General features: G+C 45.9%; 1 protein-coding gene across 1 annotated transcript in view; it reads left to right on the top strand.

Moving 5' to 3' along the window:
* Positions 1–18,598, top strand: part of LOC144103229 (parafibromin-like) — a 136,705-nt gene that overhangs the window by 39,285 nt on the left and 78,822 nt on the right. Inside the window, exon 8 of the mRNA XM_077636006.1 lies at positions 1,032–1,133. Within this exon, the coding sequence (XP_077492132.1) occupies positions 1,032–1,133 (102 nt within the window). The remainder of the gene's footprint in view (positions 1–1,031; positions 1,134–18,598) is intronic.

Below are 18,598 nucleotides of genomic sequence, written 5' to 3'. Positions count from 1 at the left end.
TGCAGCGCGTTTCTGGCGCTGAGTATGCTAGGAGGCAAATTTTGATGTTGCAAAATTTCAGTATTACGAAGTAAAGTGCCGATTTTACCGACTTTGTTAAATCGAGGTTTAACTGTATATTTGAGAGGGGAGTGGCAAAAATAACAATACAGTACATGTAAACAGCAATCAGAAATAAGTAATACAATATAGAATAACACAATATTCATACAAAGAGAATTAAGACAAACAAAAATATCAAAAATATCAAAGAACTCATAAACACAAAGCAGCAGGAGTTAAACACTATAGTATTATGTTCGTAATTGCATTTTTGAAATATTTTTGGGTCGTCAGTGCACATGCAGGCTGAAGGTAGGTTATTCCAGTCATTACTTGTCTGAATGAAGAACATGTGTAAATGTTTTGATGTCTGGTAATGTGGTATGCTGACTTGAATATTACGATCACGGCAAGAGTAGATAAACATGGCTGGCCGGATCCAAACAGTGGAAAGTTGGGTTGTGATGATATATTTTGTGAATTAAACATAAACGAGTGATTTTCTTTTAGATTGATAGTGACATGTTTAAAGTATTCATATCGGTTTACGCTAGCTGACCTGTGATAGTTGAAAATGAAATGGACTGAAAGGTTTTGCTTTGGCTTCAAGCTTATCGATTAGTGTTTTGTTATTTGATGCCAAATAGATGATGCGTGTTCAAGCTGTGAATCTGCATAAGTTGTAAGTAATAGTAGCTTTAAGGATGATGGTATGGAAGGGAAGTACCTTTTGAGATATCCTAGTGTAGAATTGGTATTGAACGTTAAGTACTCATTATGTTTTTTTCAGTACAAAATTTCTTGTTATGGTGGCACAAAGGTAACGGCATGATGTGAAAAATTCTTGAGCACTGTTATTGAGATAGTAGTCATTGCCTGCTGGATGCAAGGGGGTAGTTCTGACTGATAGGCATTGTGGCCATTTTTCAGCTGTTCTTGAAAGATGGTGGCAGGGCATAATACCTGCCTGTCTTCTTCTCCTCGTGCAGAACTATGCCAAATCCATCTTCCCGATTCTGCAATCGATCAAGATGCGGGAGGGAGGCATCACAACCAAACAGCCAGCCCCCAAGCCTTTTCAGGCACCCAGGGTAATGTATAGTTTGGATCTAGCAATTGTAGGCACCAGCGGAGTGGTAGTAGTACATAGTAGGCTAAGCAGTGGAGATACTTAGTGTACTGCTCCTGTGTCGTGCTTGAATACTGCTATAGCGAAGAGAGTATGACCTAAGTTAATTTGGGCTTAATCATCATCACCATCAGCCTGACTACACCCACTGCAGGTCAAAGGCCTCTCCCATGTCTCTCCAATTAACCCTGTGCTTTGCCAGCTGCATCCACCCTTTGCCTGCAAACTTCTTAATCTCATCCTCCTACCTAACCTTCTGCCGCCCCTGCTACGCTTACTTTCTCTTGGAATCCACTCCGTTACCCTTAAGGACCAGCGGTTGTCTTGTTTTTGCATTGCATGGCCTGCCCAACCCCATTTCTTCCTCTTCATTTCTAGTAGGATGTCATTAACCCGCGTTTGTTCCCTCACCCACTCTGCCCGCTTTCGGTCCCTTAACGTTACACCTATCATTTTCCTTTCGATGGCTCGCAGTGTGTGTTTAACTTAAGCTGAACCCTTTTCGTTAGCCTCCACGTTTCTGCTCCATAGGTGAGTACCAGTGAGATAAAGCTGTTGTACACGTTTCTCTTTAGGGATATTGGTAAATTCAGACTTAAAGGGACTGAATTAAGTATCTGAATTATCTAAAGGTTTGAATTAACGAATTACCCCCACCTCCAAATTGCTAGAAACCGTTCATATCATAGTAAATTTATTTGGTGAAAACCAATGTGGTAATCGTTAGCTTTTGAGACGAAAATTGGGGAGCACTCTCGCGATTGTTCAACAGAGAACTGCTCCAGAATGGTAAAGGCATTTGTGGCCTCTTTCACAGTTTGACCCGCTTGTAATGGAGCTTCCATAAGCAGCATCGTGATGTGTGAACAGTCATCACCGCACAAATTGCTAGCAGCTCGTGACGAGTATGCAGCTTTGCCCCAGTAAAAGAACAAAATAATCGCATGGATGTAACCGAGGGAAACACTGCAGCGCCGGAGTGGCAAGACACCTTCTGGTGAAAAAAAATGAAAAGACCAGTGACGCACCAATTAGTGCCTGAACCTGTGCTGGCTGGCCAATTGACAGCCGAGCTTTCATCGCTGTGGTCTGCAGGAGAACTCTGAAAAGGGAAACCGAAACTATCAGGCTCCACAATTTTTCATTGCCGAGACCTTCCGAACAAACATCGCCTCGCCTGCTGTTGCCCGACGCAAAAGGCGCACGGGCACTTCCTCGACGTGATATTTGACATGACGTAGGATATTACCGTATTTACTCGAATGTAACGCGACTGCGAATGTAACGTGAGGGGTGACTTTACGTGCTGCCCAGCAGCAAAAAATAAAACCACGAATGTAATGCGAGGCTTAATGATGCAAAGCAAAGTACCTTTACCGGACATATTTGCTAACATGTTTATTCATCTTCCTCACTTTCGGAGGCTGAGTTCTCGGAAGCGGAGTGCTCTTCTTTGCTATCGAAGTCTCCCGGTAACTTCTGCCGCATCATTGTAGTTCGCCGCAGAAAAAATTAATTCCTCTTCATGAACGTTTGGGCCCACCCACGAGATGCTCTGAACTTCCCATCTCCCAAGCAAAGTCTCTAACTTTCCAACAGATCAGGTCGATACTGACCCCCATGAGACGGTTGCGCTGCTCGATAATAAACTCCGCCACTTTTTTCTCCACCTCAACATGATGGCCATGGCGAGGCCCATGAAATTCTTTGCGGTCGGGCTCACATTTCAAAAGCCCCTCCCGCTGCAGCCGCCATCCGCGGATGGGTGACTCGTTGAGGTCAAGTCTTCGAGCTGCCGCAGAATTCCCGACCTCTTTAGCTAACATTTCTGAAGGCTGTGCGCCAAAAAAAACGTTCACAGGAAAAAAGGAGGACAGACAACAGGAAAGAAGCGCAACTTTCAAGTTTAATGACGACAAAAGAAGCCAGGCGCACTTATATATCTGCTGTTATCCAAAGATAAGCTGCATGAGAGAGCGTCAACCTAAAAAACAAACACGAGAAAGAGCAATGGGGCATGTCTAAGTGAGATTCAAAACATAAGAAGGTGAACATATCAGCATGTGCCAAGGTATGGTAATGTAGAATTCACATGGGCTAACAACAGCGCATAACATGAGAATACAGAGCTGCATGAAAGATGACAATGAAAAGAAAGAAGTGCATAACAACATGAAAAATATGCATAACAACATGAAAAAATTCTGACGATGAAAGGGAACAAGAGAAATGAGGATAAAAACCGTGTAAAGAGCGGCAAAAAAGAGAGATAAAGGCACGTTAAAAATTCTAAAAGCAAACTAAAATACATACGAGCGAACGGGTTGAGAGACTAGATGTAACCATCCAAAAAGGATAGTTCATTCCTAGAAAGGTTAATAGAAGGCGTGCTAACGCACTCGTCTTTTGGTAGGTCAGTGAAAAAGCCTCAATTACGGTACTTCTCTCTCGGTCTTGTCCTGAGCCTTAGCTGGAAACTTTGTTTCATTAAGCTTGGAGTAGCAGTTTTGGCTATTGCTGCAGTGTAACGGAAGGTTACCTCCAGATTTGCTCTTCAGGGTGACGTTGTACTTGCGGGCGCGCTCATTGAAACATTTCCCGGTTTGTCCCACATACACTTTGCCGCACGTCAGGGGGATTTCATACACAACATTGGCAGTGCATTGTATGTATACGGTTTGATGCTTGATATTACAGGCCTTCTTAACACGCTTCTTGGTCACCATCAGACATAATTTCGCCAGTTTGCAGGGAGCCAAAAAAACCAGCTTAACCTTAACTGTGGCGAGACAAGACTTTCTTCAAATTGTGTGAGAGACTATGCAGGTGAGGCATTACCTGCACAGGTTTCTGTTCTGTGTCGTGTTTAGCTTGGATCCGGTCGCTATCTTTGTCATTGACTTTGCAGCTGATTTTTCGTACCATCGCTACCAGAGCCGGGCGGTTCTTCTGAGGCTCAAAACAGTACTTGGGTCCTTTTTCCAAGTGGCGTCAAGAACATTTTGGAAAAAAAAACCAAGTACTGTTTTGAGCCTCAGACAAACTGCCCGGCTCTGGTAGCGATAGTACAAAAAATCGGCTGCAAAGTCAATGACAAAGATATTGACCGGATCATTGGGAAAGGTCTCGCATGTCTCAAAAAATCACTCCCGAGCAAGAACCATCCGCTCAATAGCCTTGCCAGATTCATGAAGTCGTCTGACCTCGCTGTTCTGGAGGCAGACAAAGAAGCTGGTTTTGTTGTAATGCTGAACGATACTTTCAACAAAAAAGCTACTGAAGCCATCAAGAAGAACTTTCGACCAGTAGACTTCAACCCTTCCAGACAAAAACGTGTCGCACTAAAACTGCTTGCAGGGATGAACCTGGAATCAGTAGGAAAGTCAGTCGAAGCGGCTGGAACCGGGTGCCTAGAAATTTTCTTTCCAGGAAAAACGCACAAGCCTGCATGCCCACTACATACCATTGTGTACGAATGAGATACGTGGCAAAAAGTTGCCAGCCAGCTATTCTGTCCAGCCAACTGGACAGAATAGCTGGTGGTGACCCTTACGGCATTAGAAGCTCAACGGAAGTGGTGCAGGTCCTGGAAGGAGGCAAGTTGTCGGCCTCCACTGGTTTTTCTATTGACGTTGAGGGCTTATTTTTACTCTGTGCCTCACAACAGTTTATTTGATGCTCTCCGTGAACCTTTGGAAGAATATGGCGGTCCGGTTTCAGAATTCCGCTGGTGTCACAACTGATAAATTTCTGGACCTCGTAAAGTTTTATTTGCATTCTACTGTTATTCGCTTCCAGGAAGAGTTTTACTTGCAAAAGGCGGGAATATGTATAGGTTCGTCAGTTTCTTCGGTCCTATTTGAAATCTTTCTGGCGTCATTTGACCGGCACTTTGAAGCCAGCTTGAAGGACACAGGGATAGCACATATTTTCAGATACATTCATGACTATCTTGTCCTCCTTAATGTTTGTACACACAGTGCTGCAGATACACTTGTAAACCAGACTTTAACAGCTTTTTGTTGTTTATCGAGGGGCCTCAAATTCACGCATGAATGGGCAGATAATGATCAAATTTAGTTTCTGGACCTACAACTTATTTTTACAAATGTGCATGTGTGTTGGGCTTATCAGCTGCGCTGAAAGAAATCACTTTTTAACTATGATAGTGCAAGCTGGTAAAGCGTGGCATAGTATCTCTCTGCATGAAATCTGCTTTAGAAAAATCATGCACCCGCAAGATAGGTGAAAACTTCCAGTCTCAGATTGACTGAATTTTATCTGCAGGTTACCCAGCCCACATGGCCACTAGGATGTCTGAAAACCTCTTTAAAAAGATAAAGAATTCTGGCCAAGCTTAACACGACACAGAACAGAAACCTGTGCAGGTAATGCCTTACCTGCATAGTCTCTCACACAATTTGAAGAAAGTCTTGTCTCTCCACGGTTAAGGTTAAGCTGGTTTTTTTGGCTCCCTGCAAACTGGCGAAATTATGTCTGATGGTGACCAAGAAGCGTGTTAAGAAGGCCTGTAATATCAAGCATCAAACCGTATACATACAATGCACTGCCAATGTTGTGTATGAAATCCCCCTGACGTGCGGCAAAGTGTATGTGGGACAAACTGGGAAATGTTTCAATGAGCGCGCCCGCAAGTACAACGTCACCCTGAAGAGCAAATCTGGAGGTAACCTTCCGTTACACTGCAGCAATTGCCAAAACTGCTACTCCAAGCTTAATGAAACAAAGTTTCCAGCTAAGGCTCAGGACAAGACCGAGAGAGAAGTACCGTAATTGAGGCTTTTTCACTGACCTACGAAAAGACGAGTGCGTTAGCACGCCTTCTATTAACCTTTCTAGGAATGAACTATCCTTTTTGGATGGTTACATCTAGTCTCTCAACCCGTTCGCTCGTATGTATTTTAGTTTGCTTTTAGAATTTTTAACGTGCCTTTATCTCTCTTTCTTGCCGCTCTTTACACGGTTTTTATCCTCATTTCTCTTGTTCCCTTTCATCGTCAGAATTTTTTCATGTTGTTATGCATATTTTTCATGTTGTTATGCACTTCTTTCTTTTCATTGTCATCTTTCATGCAGCTCTGTATTCTCATGTTGTTATGCATTGTTGTTAGCCCATGTGAATTCTACATTACCATACCTTGGCACATGCTGATATGTTCACCTTCTTATGTTTTGAATCTCACTTAGACATCCCCATTGCTCTTTCTCGTGTTTGTTTTTTAGGTTGACGCTCTCTCATGCAGCTGATCTTTGGATAACAGCAGATATATAAGTGCGCCTGGCTTCTTTTGTCGTCATTAAACTTGAAAGTTGCGCTTCTTTCCTGTTGTCTGTCCTCCTTTTTTCCTGTGAACGTTTTTTTAGCGCACAGCCTTCAGAAATGAATATGTACCAACTAGCCCGCGGAATATGTACCAACTAGCTAACAGGATCGCTTTCCTCTTAAAACGAGCGTCGTACTGAGAACGACGTGTTGCCATCGTGTGCACTGAGTCAATACACCGTGAGCGACGATGCGTTGACCCGCGAGGTTGCAACGAACTAAAAAAAATGACAGAGAACAATGCTTTGACTTTGGATGGATGAGGATTTGCTTCCATGGTACCCATGTTGCCAGCATAAGATCGCAAAACTGCGGAAACCGAAACCAGTCTGATTGCTTTTAAATGTCTGCACCGCGGCACTGTTTTAGGCCAATCGAAGTGCAGTATTCGATGATAACATGAGGGAAAAAATTCGCGTTACATTCGAGTAAATACGGTAGCTTGATCGCTTGCTATGTTGTTCATACAGGAACCCTGTCTCCATTCCGGGGTGTGTCCAAATTAACCGGCGTACGCACAGCAGCGTCTAAATGAACGAGCGCCTCATGCCATAGACCTACCTGGGTGCTAGCCAGGACCACGTTGGCAGCCCGAATTACCCAGATTTCGAAATTAGCGAGGGTCAAATTAATGATGTTTCACTGCACAGTGAAACTTCACTCAATATATATATATATATATATATATATATATATATATATATATTTGTCACTCTGCTTATTTGCGAGTGGATTTCCTTTACTTAGCACCTTGTGTACATTGCAGTACCTTTTGCTGCACTTATGCACTGCAGTGGTTGTGAATTGAGTCACAGTGTCCAAGCGCTCATGTACCTTCTCCGGCACAACATTCTCTAAGCACATGAGTTCTTCTTTAGCTGAAATTTTTAGTGCTTCTTCTTCCACAGATGATTCTTCCTAAGGTAGTGCACTTGCTACAGTCTCTTCTGTCTCAGCCTGAGGGTCCTCAAAAGACTTTGCCGACAATTCCTTCTAACCACGAGTGTCATGCCCTTGAGGTAGTGCCTAGAGCTGCTTTCTGCCTATTGCTGACAGTCCATCAAGCGCCTCTGAGTGTTTCAGCCGCCTGGCTTCCTCAGATTTAACAGGATGCACTGTTACATTTTTGATGATACCAAAAGGGAGAAATTCCACTTGATTGTTACTGAGACATGTATTGACTATGCGGGCCGAGCAGTTTTCCAACAAAATCTTCCGATTCTTTCTGGTGATCTTGTTCATGCAACATCCAGGCCTTTGAATTATGGGCATAATCACTTGGGAGCATGCAAGCCCTTTAAGATACGCGCACAAAACAGTCAAGCATGGCAAAACCACCTCCACAGTGCTGCCGCGCTTCCGCTTCTTGCCATTGCTGCCCCATGAACGCACATGAACGCACATCCTTTGCTTCCATTTTCTAGTCCTCACTGCACTTTTACTGACTCACCTTTCTTAGCAACCCGCCCCTCCTCCTTTCTGCGTCCATAGCCAGTCTTACTTTTTCCGTGCGTGCCGCACATTTTGCCTCACGGACTCAAGGTTTTTAAAAAGTTGGCTTCTCCTCGCGGCTTTTGAGCTCTGTGGTAAAACCACCTCAAAGAGCGCCGTTGTATTGTATTCGGTATCAATAAGCCTCGCTATCCTAGATTTAGTGTGTGCCGGAATGTCATAATTAAACTGGAAGTACATCACCATGGCGAGATGCCCTTTACTGTAGCCATTTTTTCGAAAAAAATCTTTAACCGAAAAAAATGTACATGTTTATGCGCAGTGCAAAGGGCGAGTATGAGAACAAACGTCCTCGTCTTTTGTGATTCGCAAAAACATGGTACGCCAACTAACCCGCAGTCGTCTCTTGTAATATCTGTGGAAGGTGAAATGGGGCTACAGCTCCACTTTACTATATCCGAGTTTTTACTGTAATAGAGTTTACCACAGCGGGGTTCTACTGTAATTTTTATGCAGTAGAACTCCTCTATAGTAAATTTGCTAGGACCTTAAAAAATCTAGCCGTCGTGGTGGCTCAGTGGTTATGGTGCTCGGCTGCTGACCCAAAAGGCGCGGCTTCGATCCCGGCTGCAACGGTCAAATTTCGATGGAGGCGAAATTCTAGAGGCCTGTGTACTGTGCGATGTCAAAGCATGTTAAAGAACCCCAGGTGGTTGAACTCATCTGGAGTCCTCAGTACTGTGCCCCTCATAGCCTGAATCGCTTTGGGATGCTAAACCTCATAAACCTTAAAAAACCTGTACTATGCTAGTGTCTTTACTTTATCAGTTGTAGGTGATGACTTGGCTCTGAGGATGCTGTCTGGTAATTTGGCTGCTTATAAACACACAGTGTTGGTTGAGTAAAAAAATGCTTAAAAATATATTTCACCCTGCTCTAATCTTCTCATTATGTTGTCACATCGATTTTTGTATCATGGAACTACTGTATAAAAACAAGCGTATTCTGCAGGTAGGTTGACCCTTTGTTTGGCGCTAATATGCATGTGCGGAATGCAAATGCAATTTACGTCCTTGGGTGAGCGGGCGGCCAAAAACCGCCGAAATAGCATGGCCCCCTAGCGCCAGATAGGGGTGGGGGCCGCTCGCCTTGCCACCTAATCATCACTGCCGCTTCATTGTGTGTTGCATTTGAGGCAAATGAATGGCGCACACAGCTTTTTGTATCTCAAGATGCCCGCACCATTACCAATAAAATGGTGCAAATTTTAAGATTATCATCTGGATTTGGACAGCTAGTAGCACGAGCGAGTTCAGTTAGACCTGGATGTAATGAACCTCCATATAGCAAATTTCTCAATATTACGAAGTTTCACAATGCTCAAATGCTGCCAGAACTTCATGGGAAGGAGGCGTTAGGCGGTTGACCTTGACATAACGAACTTCCTACACTGAGTTACTTAAAATTTGGCAGAATGATACAAAACTTTCATGATGATAACACGAACTGCCGAACTGCAACGATCCCAATGACTGATCGCAGTTGACACAATGTGTGGTTCTCCAGCTCCATAGGTGTATCTGTGTAGCAGATGCAACAGTCTCTGCTGCTTTCGCTTTTGGAACGTTGTACCGTGTGCCACTACAACAGTTCATGCTCAAAAGTAGTGAAAAATAATAAGATGTCTATAGAAAAAAAATCAGTGATCGATAGGTTGACCTGATGGGAATGATAGAACATACTGGATTGCATGACTTCCATTGGCATGTCTTGGATGCAACGTTGGCATGATACTTTTCCTTGTCCTGCCTGTTTGCTGCTCTCCGCTGGCTTTAATCAGCTCGCCGAGCGCAATGAAGATCGGCTGCACTTGCGTCAACACTGTTCAGAGGAGCTGCTTTTGACAAATAAGCAAAACATGCCATTAAAGCGCACATACAAGGTTTATTTAATGATGAACGAATGGAGAAGACCGTGTAACACAATCCTTTTATCCATACACACGTACACCAGCACACTCACTGCGCTTCCATCCTCATCTGTGGAAGACACACCCTTCATGTGGCACCCTCCTTCGCGCTGCATTCCTCCTCCTTCTCACATCTGGTGCCTGTCCCCCTTTCTGCTCTTCATTCCTCTAATGTTCTTGCATTAAGGAGACACGGGGCGAGCAGTGTGCGGTCGCTTGTGGGATTTCGGTGCCCGTTGCTGTCGGGTGTCAGGAGTGGGGATGGTGGAGAGCGCTGGTGACGCAGTCTGCTTCCTGCGGCAACGATGGTGGGCAGACTGAGAGCGGAAGGGTACCTCAGTGCTCACGCTGACCCATTGAGGCACCCTGGTGTGCTTTCCTCCAGCCTGGCTGTGGTGCCTCCGACACCCCCAATTTCCCCATTCTCTCTGCCCCACTCGTAACGGAGTTGCGCGAGCCGCAGCAGAGGTGGTACTAGCTGGTGCTGCAGTTCGTCCACCAGCGCAATCGCGGAACTTTTCTCGCATTTGTGATTTGGAGTAACAGGGGTTTGCTTTGAACATTTTCGAGGTCATTTAACATACCATTAAAATCAGACTATAGGTCGGAGCGGAATATAGGTCGACCCTCCAGCTAACCAATTCTAAAATTGAAAAAAATCTTTCAGTACAAAAAGTAGCAAAAGACGCCCTTACCTTGAAGCAAATGCGACTTGACAGGTTGCACAATGGTGACAGTATTTATTTTCATTTAAATGCTGCTCATATGTACACCTGGCCGATTTTTTAACAGTATCGTGTGCCCAACGACCCGCGTGTTTGTTTCTGGCACACAGAAATACGGTGCAGTAGTGCAAAGCCTTTCCTCTTCATGAATCGCCGCATCCAGGATGGTGAGCCCTTGAATTGTGCCCTCGTGAGTCTAGAGGCACGCACGATCTCTACCACTTTCAAACAGATGCATTCGGCAGTCACAGGCAGCAATCTTGCACTCAGCGCAACCTTTCCTTCAAATTCTGGATACGCTGCGGTCCGCCCACGAAATGATGTTTTCTTCTGGTTGCTGCAAGTTGTAATATGCAGCTTCTGCCTCCGCCAGTACTGAATGCTCTTTTTGGGTGCTCCAAATTTGCGCTCTGCCGCCAGGTTGCCGTGAGCTTCCGCATACTCAATCACGTTTTTCTTGAAGCCGACGGTGAATTGCCGCCGACTTCCGCTCATTTTGAAACAAAATTTGAAAAACAGCTTTGAACCAAACAATGGAAACGAAAAATGGCAGTGTGACGCCGCACTGCAGCTGATGGCGATGGTGATGGAGGTTGTTGATTTCAGTCGCCCATTTTTGCAAGGCTTATGCAGTTTTTCCACAAATGACCGGTATATAAGATGGGGTTGACTTTTTGCCATGGTTTTTTGAAAAAAGGTCGACCTTTATTCTAGTTTTTACGGTACATTTACAGTAAAACCTCGATAATTCGAAGAATTTCTGTGGTCTAGTTATTTCTCATGTAAATTTGACTGGAAGATTTGATGCGGTGGCATGCACCAGGCCGGTCAATTTGAAGGTCTGAGGTGCTGTACGAGGATGTCTGTTCCCGATTTCGTCGCAAGCTGATGAAGCGACGTCTCCTCTGAGCCACAAGGTAGCGCAGCAGAGCGATGCTTACAGTAAAACCTGGGTAATTCGAACTCGGCTAATTCGAAATCCGGGATAGTTCGAAATTTTTCTGCAGTCCCGTATTTTGAATGTAAATTGGGCCAGATAATTCGAGCGAGCAGCCTGCGTCAGCCTGGTTAATTAAAAAATTGTGGGTACTATGCAGCAATGCCTGATCCATGTTTCGCCGCAAACCCGGTGAAACGACGGCCCTACAGAGCCGCGAGGCAAAGCAACATAGCAATGGCGATGATATACAGGCGAAGCGCCCCAGCCAGAGCACTTTCGGCATAAAAATCGGTCCGCAGTGCGCACCGCGGACTGCCGAAACGCACGCCTGCAGAGGAGAAAACGTGCTTCACTGCAACGCGGCAGGCATACCCGTTTTTGTCACGTGATCTCACCCCCACTCCATCCCACGGCGTGCTTCACCCTCTTTTCGCACAGCGTCAGCGGGAGCACATGTTCCGTACCGCAACTGCTTTTCCCCCATGCCTCCGACACTGCAAGTACGCCTGTGCCATTTCTTCGTGTTGTATGTGGCGGTTAGGGGTCGGCTACTGTGCCGTTTTTTTTGGGCTGTTCAGAAGTGCTAGCTTTGTGACTGTACCAGTGAACAAAATGCCGAAGTATAAGACTTCAACGCTGCAGCAAGAGTTCTGCTTGATCCAAGAAGCAAGCAAGAACGCTTGTTCCAAGACTGAGTTGACTAAAAGGCACGTCGTGCTTCTCTCGACATCCACAATATTGAGCAACAAGCCGAAAATACTAGAGGCCTACAGTCATGAGTGCGGGCTCCCACATATCAAGATGTGGAATCTGCTCTGCTTCGCTGGCTGCAGAAAGCAAACGCAGCCCACCTTCCCGTCAATGGAACGCTACTGCGGGATAAGGCCAACGACCTAGCTCTACAACTTGGGCATGAAGAAATCGAGTTCAGTAACAGATGGTCTTCCGTTTTAAAGAACGTAATAATTTGGCATTTCTAACTGTCTGTAGTGAGAGTGGCAGCACTAGCGAGAGCGTTGTCGAGGATTGGAAAAGCACACTTTGGCGCCGCTGCTTAGCGAGTATGGTGCAGACGACGTTTACAACCTTGACGAGGCTGCACTTTTTTATAAGATGCTGTCAACAGAAACATTCGCAGTGAAGAACACTGCAATCAAGGGTAGAAAACAGGCCAAGGACAGGATTACTGTGCTGTTCGGCACGAACATGTGCGGTAAACACAAGCTGCCGCTACTGGTTGTAGGGAAGATGGGGAAGCCTCGCTGCTTCAAAAATGTGCGGCTGCTGCCAAAGGATGAACTCGTTTACAGGCACAGTAAGGAAGCCTGGGTGACAGGTGAAATATTTGAGGAGTACATGTAGCAACTTGACCGCAAGTTCGCGGCCACAAGCAGGAATGTCCTATTTTTCGTCGACAACTGCCCGGCACATGGCGACATCCCACATCTCCACGCCATCAGGATGGTATTTTTACCTCCGAACACCACTTCGATTTCACAGCCAATGGACCAAGGCGTCATTCACCACACAAAGAAGATTTATCGGCACCACTTGCTTAAGCGCACTGTCTTTTGCTATGAAAATGGCAAGGAGTACTCCATCGACCTCCTCGGAGCCATATGCCTCATGATGTACACTTGGAAACAAGTGGAGCCCACTTTGGTCAGGCGGTGTTTTGAACACGCTGGTTTTTCCAGTAAAAGCACTGTTGATGCCGATGCAGACTGCCCATGTATGCGTGACGAAGAAGGAGCAGAGTATTGCGACAGCATCAATGCACTCTGAGCAAAGGAAGGTGAGTCCAACGCAGTCGGCTTCGCCGAGTATCTGAACTTTGAAAGTGATGAGCAGACAGGCTACTCGGACTTGGAGAGTGCGATTACTGCTGTTGCGAACATGCGCGATGACAGCAACGATAGCGACAATGACACTGACGAGCCTTCCCGAGCACCTGCTCTCGGTGAAGTTATCGGATCTCTGAACGTTATCCGCAGTTTTGTTGAGTGCCACGGTGGAAGTTCTGAAATGTTTCACCTAGTTGACCAACTCGAGAACATGACCTTCAATGCTGCAAACTACCGGACGCGGCAAACCAGCATCTCTGATTACTTTCAGCAAATCAAAATATGCCTAATAAAGGTAGCACGTTCCTGCAACAAAATTTTTTTGCCTGAGTCGTATTTCTTGGTGTGTCCGGTTAATTCGAAAACCCACTTAATTCGAAGATTTCTCGCTGTTCCGATGACTTCGAATTAGTGAGGTTTTACTGTGTTAGTAATGCTGAAGGTCGCGATATAAGCGTCCCAGCTCCAGTACTCTCAGCACAAAAATCAATCGGTACGGCTTGCAGACCGCCAGAGCACGCGCCTGCAGAGAAGACATGCTTCACTGCAACACAGGTGTGGATACCAGATTCAAAGCAAGCTGCTCACAGTTCTTCGTCAAGGCACGGTCGGACTGGAGACAGCGGTGCGCGTGCTCGTCGCTCCTCTGCAGGCTGGCCATGTGGCTTCCAGCCGAGGTGCTGGCATCGAAGCATCTCCCACTCTTAACAGCGTCAGTGTGTGTCCTGCGATGGGTTGAATGCGCAAAGTGCTGGCCTACGCAGTTTTTTTGGTAGTGTGCCATGGTTTGAGGAATTGGGTCGTGACGTTTTGTCAAAAACGACCATCCTAAAGTTCGAGGTTGACCTATATACTCTGAAATCAAGAGTTGGACGAAAACTTGTCTGGTCGGGGGTGAATCTTAAAACTTGAAATTGATGACACCGACTGCAACAAAAAGAACACACAAAAGACGTTTCGGTTCTCATACAGGGCCTTGTTCACAGTAAAAAATGAGAAGTGGGTGCACAAGGTTATGTATGCTTGAAAAGGGGGCGCAGAGAGCGTGTGTAAGCAATTGTCAGATTGCCGCAGTTTCATTTCAAAGTGTGACAGGTCGTTTGTATAATCGAAAATTCCAAGTGAAGGCAAGGGAATGTCCTCTTTTCTGCCGCAAGAACTTGTGCCTTGTCCCAGTCGATAATGTGCTGTTTTGATATGCAGTGTTCGGCGATAGCACTGGAATCCACTTCCCTGTTTTTAACATTGTTTTTGTGAACTTTTAGGTGCCTTTCGAAGTTACCAGTTTCGCAGTGTAGACGCAGTCGCAGTCGGAGCAGGGAATGCTGTAAACCACGCCGGGATATTTTTATTTTGGAAGAATGTCCTTTACATTGACCAAAGCAGTCACAGTTTTCTGGTCGGAACGTAGGCAGTGTCAACACTGAAGGTGCGCAGAATGCGTGCCAGTGCTTCGCTGATTCGAGGGGTGTAAAGAACAGAGGCATGTTTCAGGCAAGAAGACACAGCAGTTTCACGTTCTGGTCGACACAGCTTTTTTTCGACCGATGCCACGAAAGGTGTCGGGTATTCATTGCGTGAAAGTTCTTGCCGCACCATATCAAAGTCGCTTGCCCTATGTTCGGGAGAACTGAAAATGTGTTGGCTCCTTTTTAATAAGGTGGCAGCAACCGATCTCTTATATGAGGCTGGGTGGACGGATCTAAAATTGATATAACATCCCATGTGGGTGGGTTTCCCAAAAACGCTGAATGATAGTTTGCCACTATTGCGTTGTACCAGGATGTCTAGAAAGGGCAATGCACAGTTCGCCTCGACCTCGGTGGTGAACTCAATGGCGTCCTCTTTGGAGTTCAAATGTGATGAAAAGGCAGGCAAAGCGTCTTTTTGAATCATGCAGAAACAGTCGTTGACATATCTGAGGAACACTTTTGGCGGGTGAGCAAATTTTGCAAGGGCCCAGCGTTCGACAGACTCCATGGTGAGGTTCGCGACGGTAACGGATATAGAGGCACTGATAGGAGTGCCTTGAAGTTGACGACAAAACAGGCCTTGGAATACAAAATATGTGTTGCTGAGGCAGAACTGTAGGAGTCTGCAGAGGTCAGGAACGTCAAAAGGGTCCTTTCAGGTAAGGATCTGTCAGACTCGAGGGCAGAAGAGCAGGCTTGTGTTCTTATCTTTGTTGTGGTTGGCGTCTTCAATGTCAAGTTTTACCTATATACTCTATGAGCCGACCTATTTGCGGGGTCTCAGGTGGCTTTGGACGAGCGCCAGGTGGTATGCGCCCTGTGTGCCGGTGCCTGCTGTCCCGGCAGGGACGCATGGGGCTCCATGCCTCAAAAAAGTGAATTCGTATGGAAATGGGTTCTGCTGAAGAAAATACTAATTACGCGCTGTTTACCCGGCTCGTTCGCTATGGCGGTCGCTTGCTCGAAGGAGCTGTGGGTAGCGTGAGGGCAAACTTAACGATTCCAAGAATCTCCAGGGCGTGTGTCGTGCTGGAATCCAAAACTACAGGACCGTTTGCAGTTCACTTTGCGGGTAGTCAGTCAGGCCACACGCGGAATGCCACTTATTCGCTTTTGATCTCTGTCGCCTTCAGATTGCTGTTCTTGTGCTTACATTGTTATGCGTTTATTACTGAGTTCCACGCACGCTGCGATGCCATCCCACGGGTGGCTACAAAAAAAAGTGAAACGGTGGGATGAAGATGGGGCAGGTGCGGGGTATGCATTGACTCATGTCTGAAGTCGACTTTCTCTTTGGTCAGCACAGGCTGCAAGCTGCATGATAGACTTTTACGCGGCAATATGCAGAAATCGCAAAGTTCGTCCAGTGATGGTAGCTCCCTACGGCAACAAAATTTTTTGCCTGGGTTCATTTTTTCTTGTTGGTTAATTCGAAAACCCAGTTAATTGGGATAGTTTTCGCCGTCCCAATGATTTCGAATGAATGAACGAGGTTTTACTCTATTTCTTATTTTGGTTTCTTTCCAATCTTTACACGAACAGTGCATGTAACGAAAACCAGGATGTAACAACCTCGCCAGTCGCACCGAGGGCATCGGTGATAATTTCTGCGTCAGTCAATTGACCAGCTACAATAACACCGTCATCGGCGCCAAAGTAGTCGGTGTGCTGTACTGCAGCGGGAAGCAGGTAACGAGTGCGCTAACGTCTTCGTCCTCGTCAGGTGCTGCAACCTCCGGGAACATCTTGGTTTAAGCGCCTTCCTGATAACGAGAAGAGGAAGGCGCTCCATGCCCATCATATTAGCCGCTAAAAGCACGGTCACACGCTCCTTGCTCCTCTTCCCGCCGGTACAAGGCCCCCCTTGAAAGTGATAGTCTTATCCGGCAGCAGTTTAAAATAAAGTGCTGTCTCGTCCACGTTGAACACATCACTTGGGTTGTAGGCTGCGATGTGTTCCTGAAGTTGGACGTTCTGCCAGTCTTTGACTTCTTCGTCGACCACACCTCTCTCTCCGTACAAGGTCTTGAATACGAGGCCATGTCTTTCCTTAATAAACCGTGCAAGCCATCCCTCCGATGTTTTGAAGGAATCGATGTTCATGTGGAGGGCGTAGCTTTCTGCTTGCGCGCAGATTAATGGCCCGCTTAGTGGGAGCCACGCGTCCCGTGCGGTGCCAATCCACCGCAACAATGCATCTTCCAATTGAGGGTAGGCTGCGGTTCACATACGCTTGCAAACTGAATGAAACTTTTCGTTCTGGAAAACTTTCAAGAGTTGTGCCTCATTTTAAAAATAACATAGGTTCCCAGGGTGCTTCACTTTACGTCGAACCGGCGCATCACCTCTTCATGGGAGACTCCTTCCTTCAGTGCCTTGATAATTTCAACCTTTTGCCCCAAGTCTTTGGTCATGTACTTACCTCGCTTAGCAGGCGTCGCCATCACCACGGTGGAGTGAAGCACCACAACAGCACCACAAACACTCGCACACACATGTGCACACACACGCGCATGCCACGTGCTAACACTAAACACGCCTAGCAGGCCTGATTTGCCTTAGAAAATCGCAAAATGGCTCGTTCTCAGTCATTCTCGAGTGAAGTGAGGACAGTAGCGTGCGTGCTCTGAAAACTCACCTTGAATTTATAGCAGTGCTACCCCTTGTATGGTTTCGGTTTCGGAATGGAGGGTGGACACTTGTTCCCCGGATGATGGTCATATCAATGCGTGCTCCTAAAACTCATTTTAGCGTCGGTCAAGGCCCGTCTCCAGTCCGAATTCACCGGAGCACACCGAATTAATGACAGTTTTGCTGCCATAGACCTATACATTTTTGAAGGGAGGGAGTGCGCAGGCCGGATTATCCGAATTAACGGGGGCCAAATCAACGAGGTTTTACTATATTCTTTTGTAACCATTTCATGACAATGTACTTCGGTAAACCTTTCGCTCCTAAACATGAATCAGACTAGTTGTTGACTGCAGCTGCAAGTACACAGGTAAGATATTTTGTTTTGTTGGCAGGCACTGTTCGCCTATCATTCTGGCCTGACTCTACTTCTCTCAAAGTGTAGCTTCGACAACAAAATCCCATAGCCATTTTTGCGCTCATGTAATTTCCACCATACTGGTACATCCTACCGCTGCCTTGAACATAGTTGCCATATACGTAATTTCGTTTGTGTAATATATGCGCGAACAAAACACCAAGGCCTTTTTTGTGATATGTCAGGTTGCAAGTTGATGATTTAACAGGGCTCTTGCAGTGCACAAGCTGTTTCATGTCGCCCCACATAATGCATGGGCCAACGATGTCCGTGGGTGAAATTAACAAAATTAAGTGGTACCTGATGGGGTCAACCTTGGACAAATCTCACTTAGTGAAGGAACTACAGTTATAAAAACTATTTTATTGGCGTAGCCTAACATTGCTATTGCAGCATTAAATCTTTGATATACATGACTGAAAAATGAGCACTGTTGGCAGAATGAATAGGTTTAGAATTGCGCATGAAACTTTGATTGTGATAAACAATTTTACTCACCATTGAAATTGGGGCAGTTTATGTGAGTCTTGGCTGCAGGCATTCATTGATGCCAGTGTGTGACGGTTTCACTAGGGATGCAATTTTCGTTGCGGCTTTACTTCATGCCTCATCACACAGTTGTTCCTTGCAGA

Source organism: Amblyomma americanum, chromosome 9, assembly GCF_052857255.1.
Source record: "Amblyomma americanum isolate KBUSLIRL-KWMA chromosome 9, ASM5285725v1, whole genome shotgun sequence".
Classification (NCBI taxonomy): domain Eukaryota; kingdom Metazoa; phylum Arthropoda; class Arachnida; order Ixodida; family Ixodidae; genus Amblyomma; species Amblyomma americanum.
Note: the sequence above shows the minus strand (reverse complement) of the source record. Positions and strands in the feature narration are given on the sequence as shown.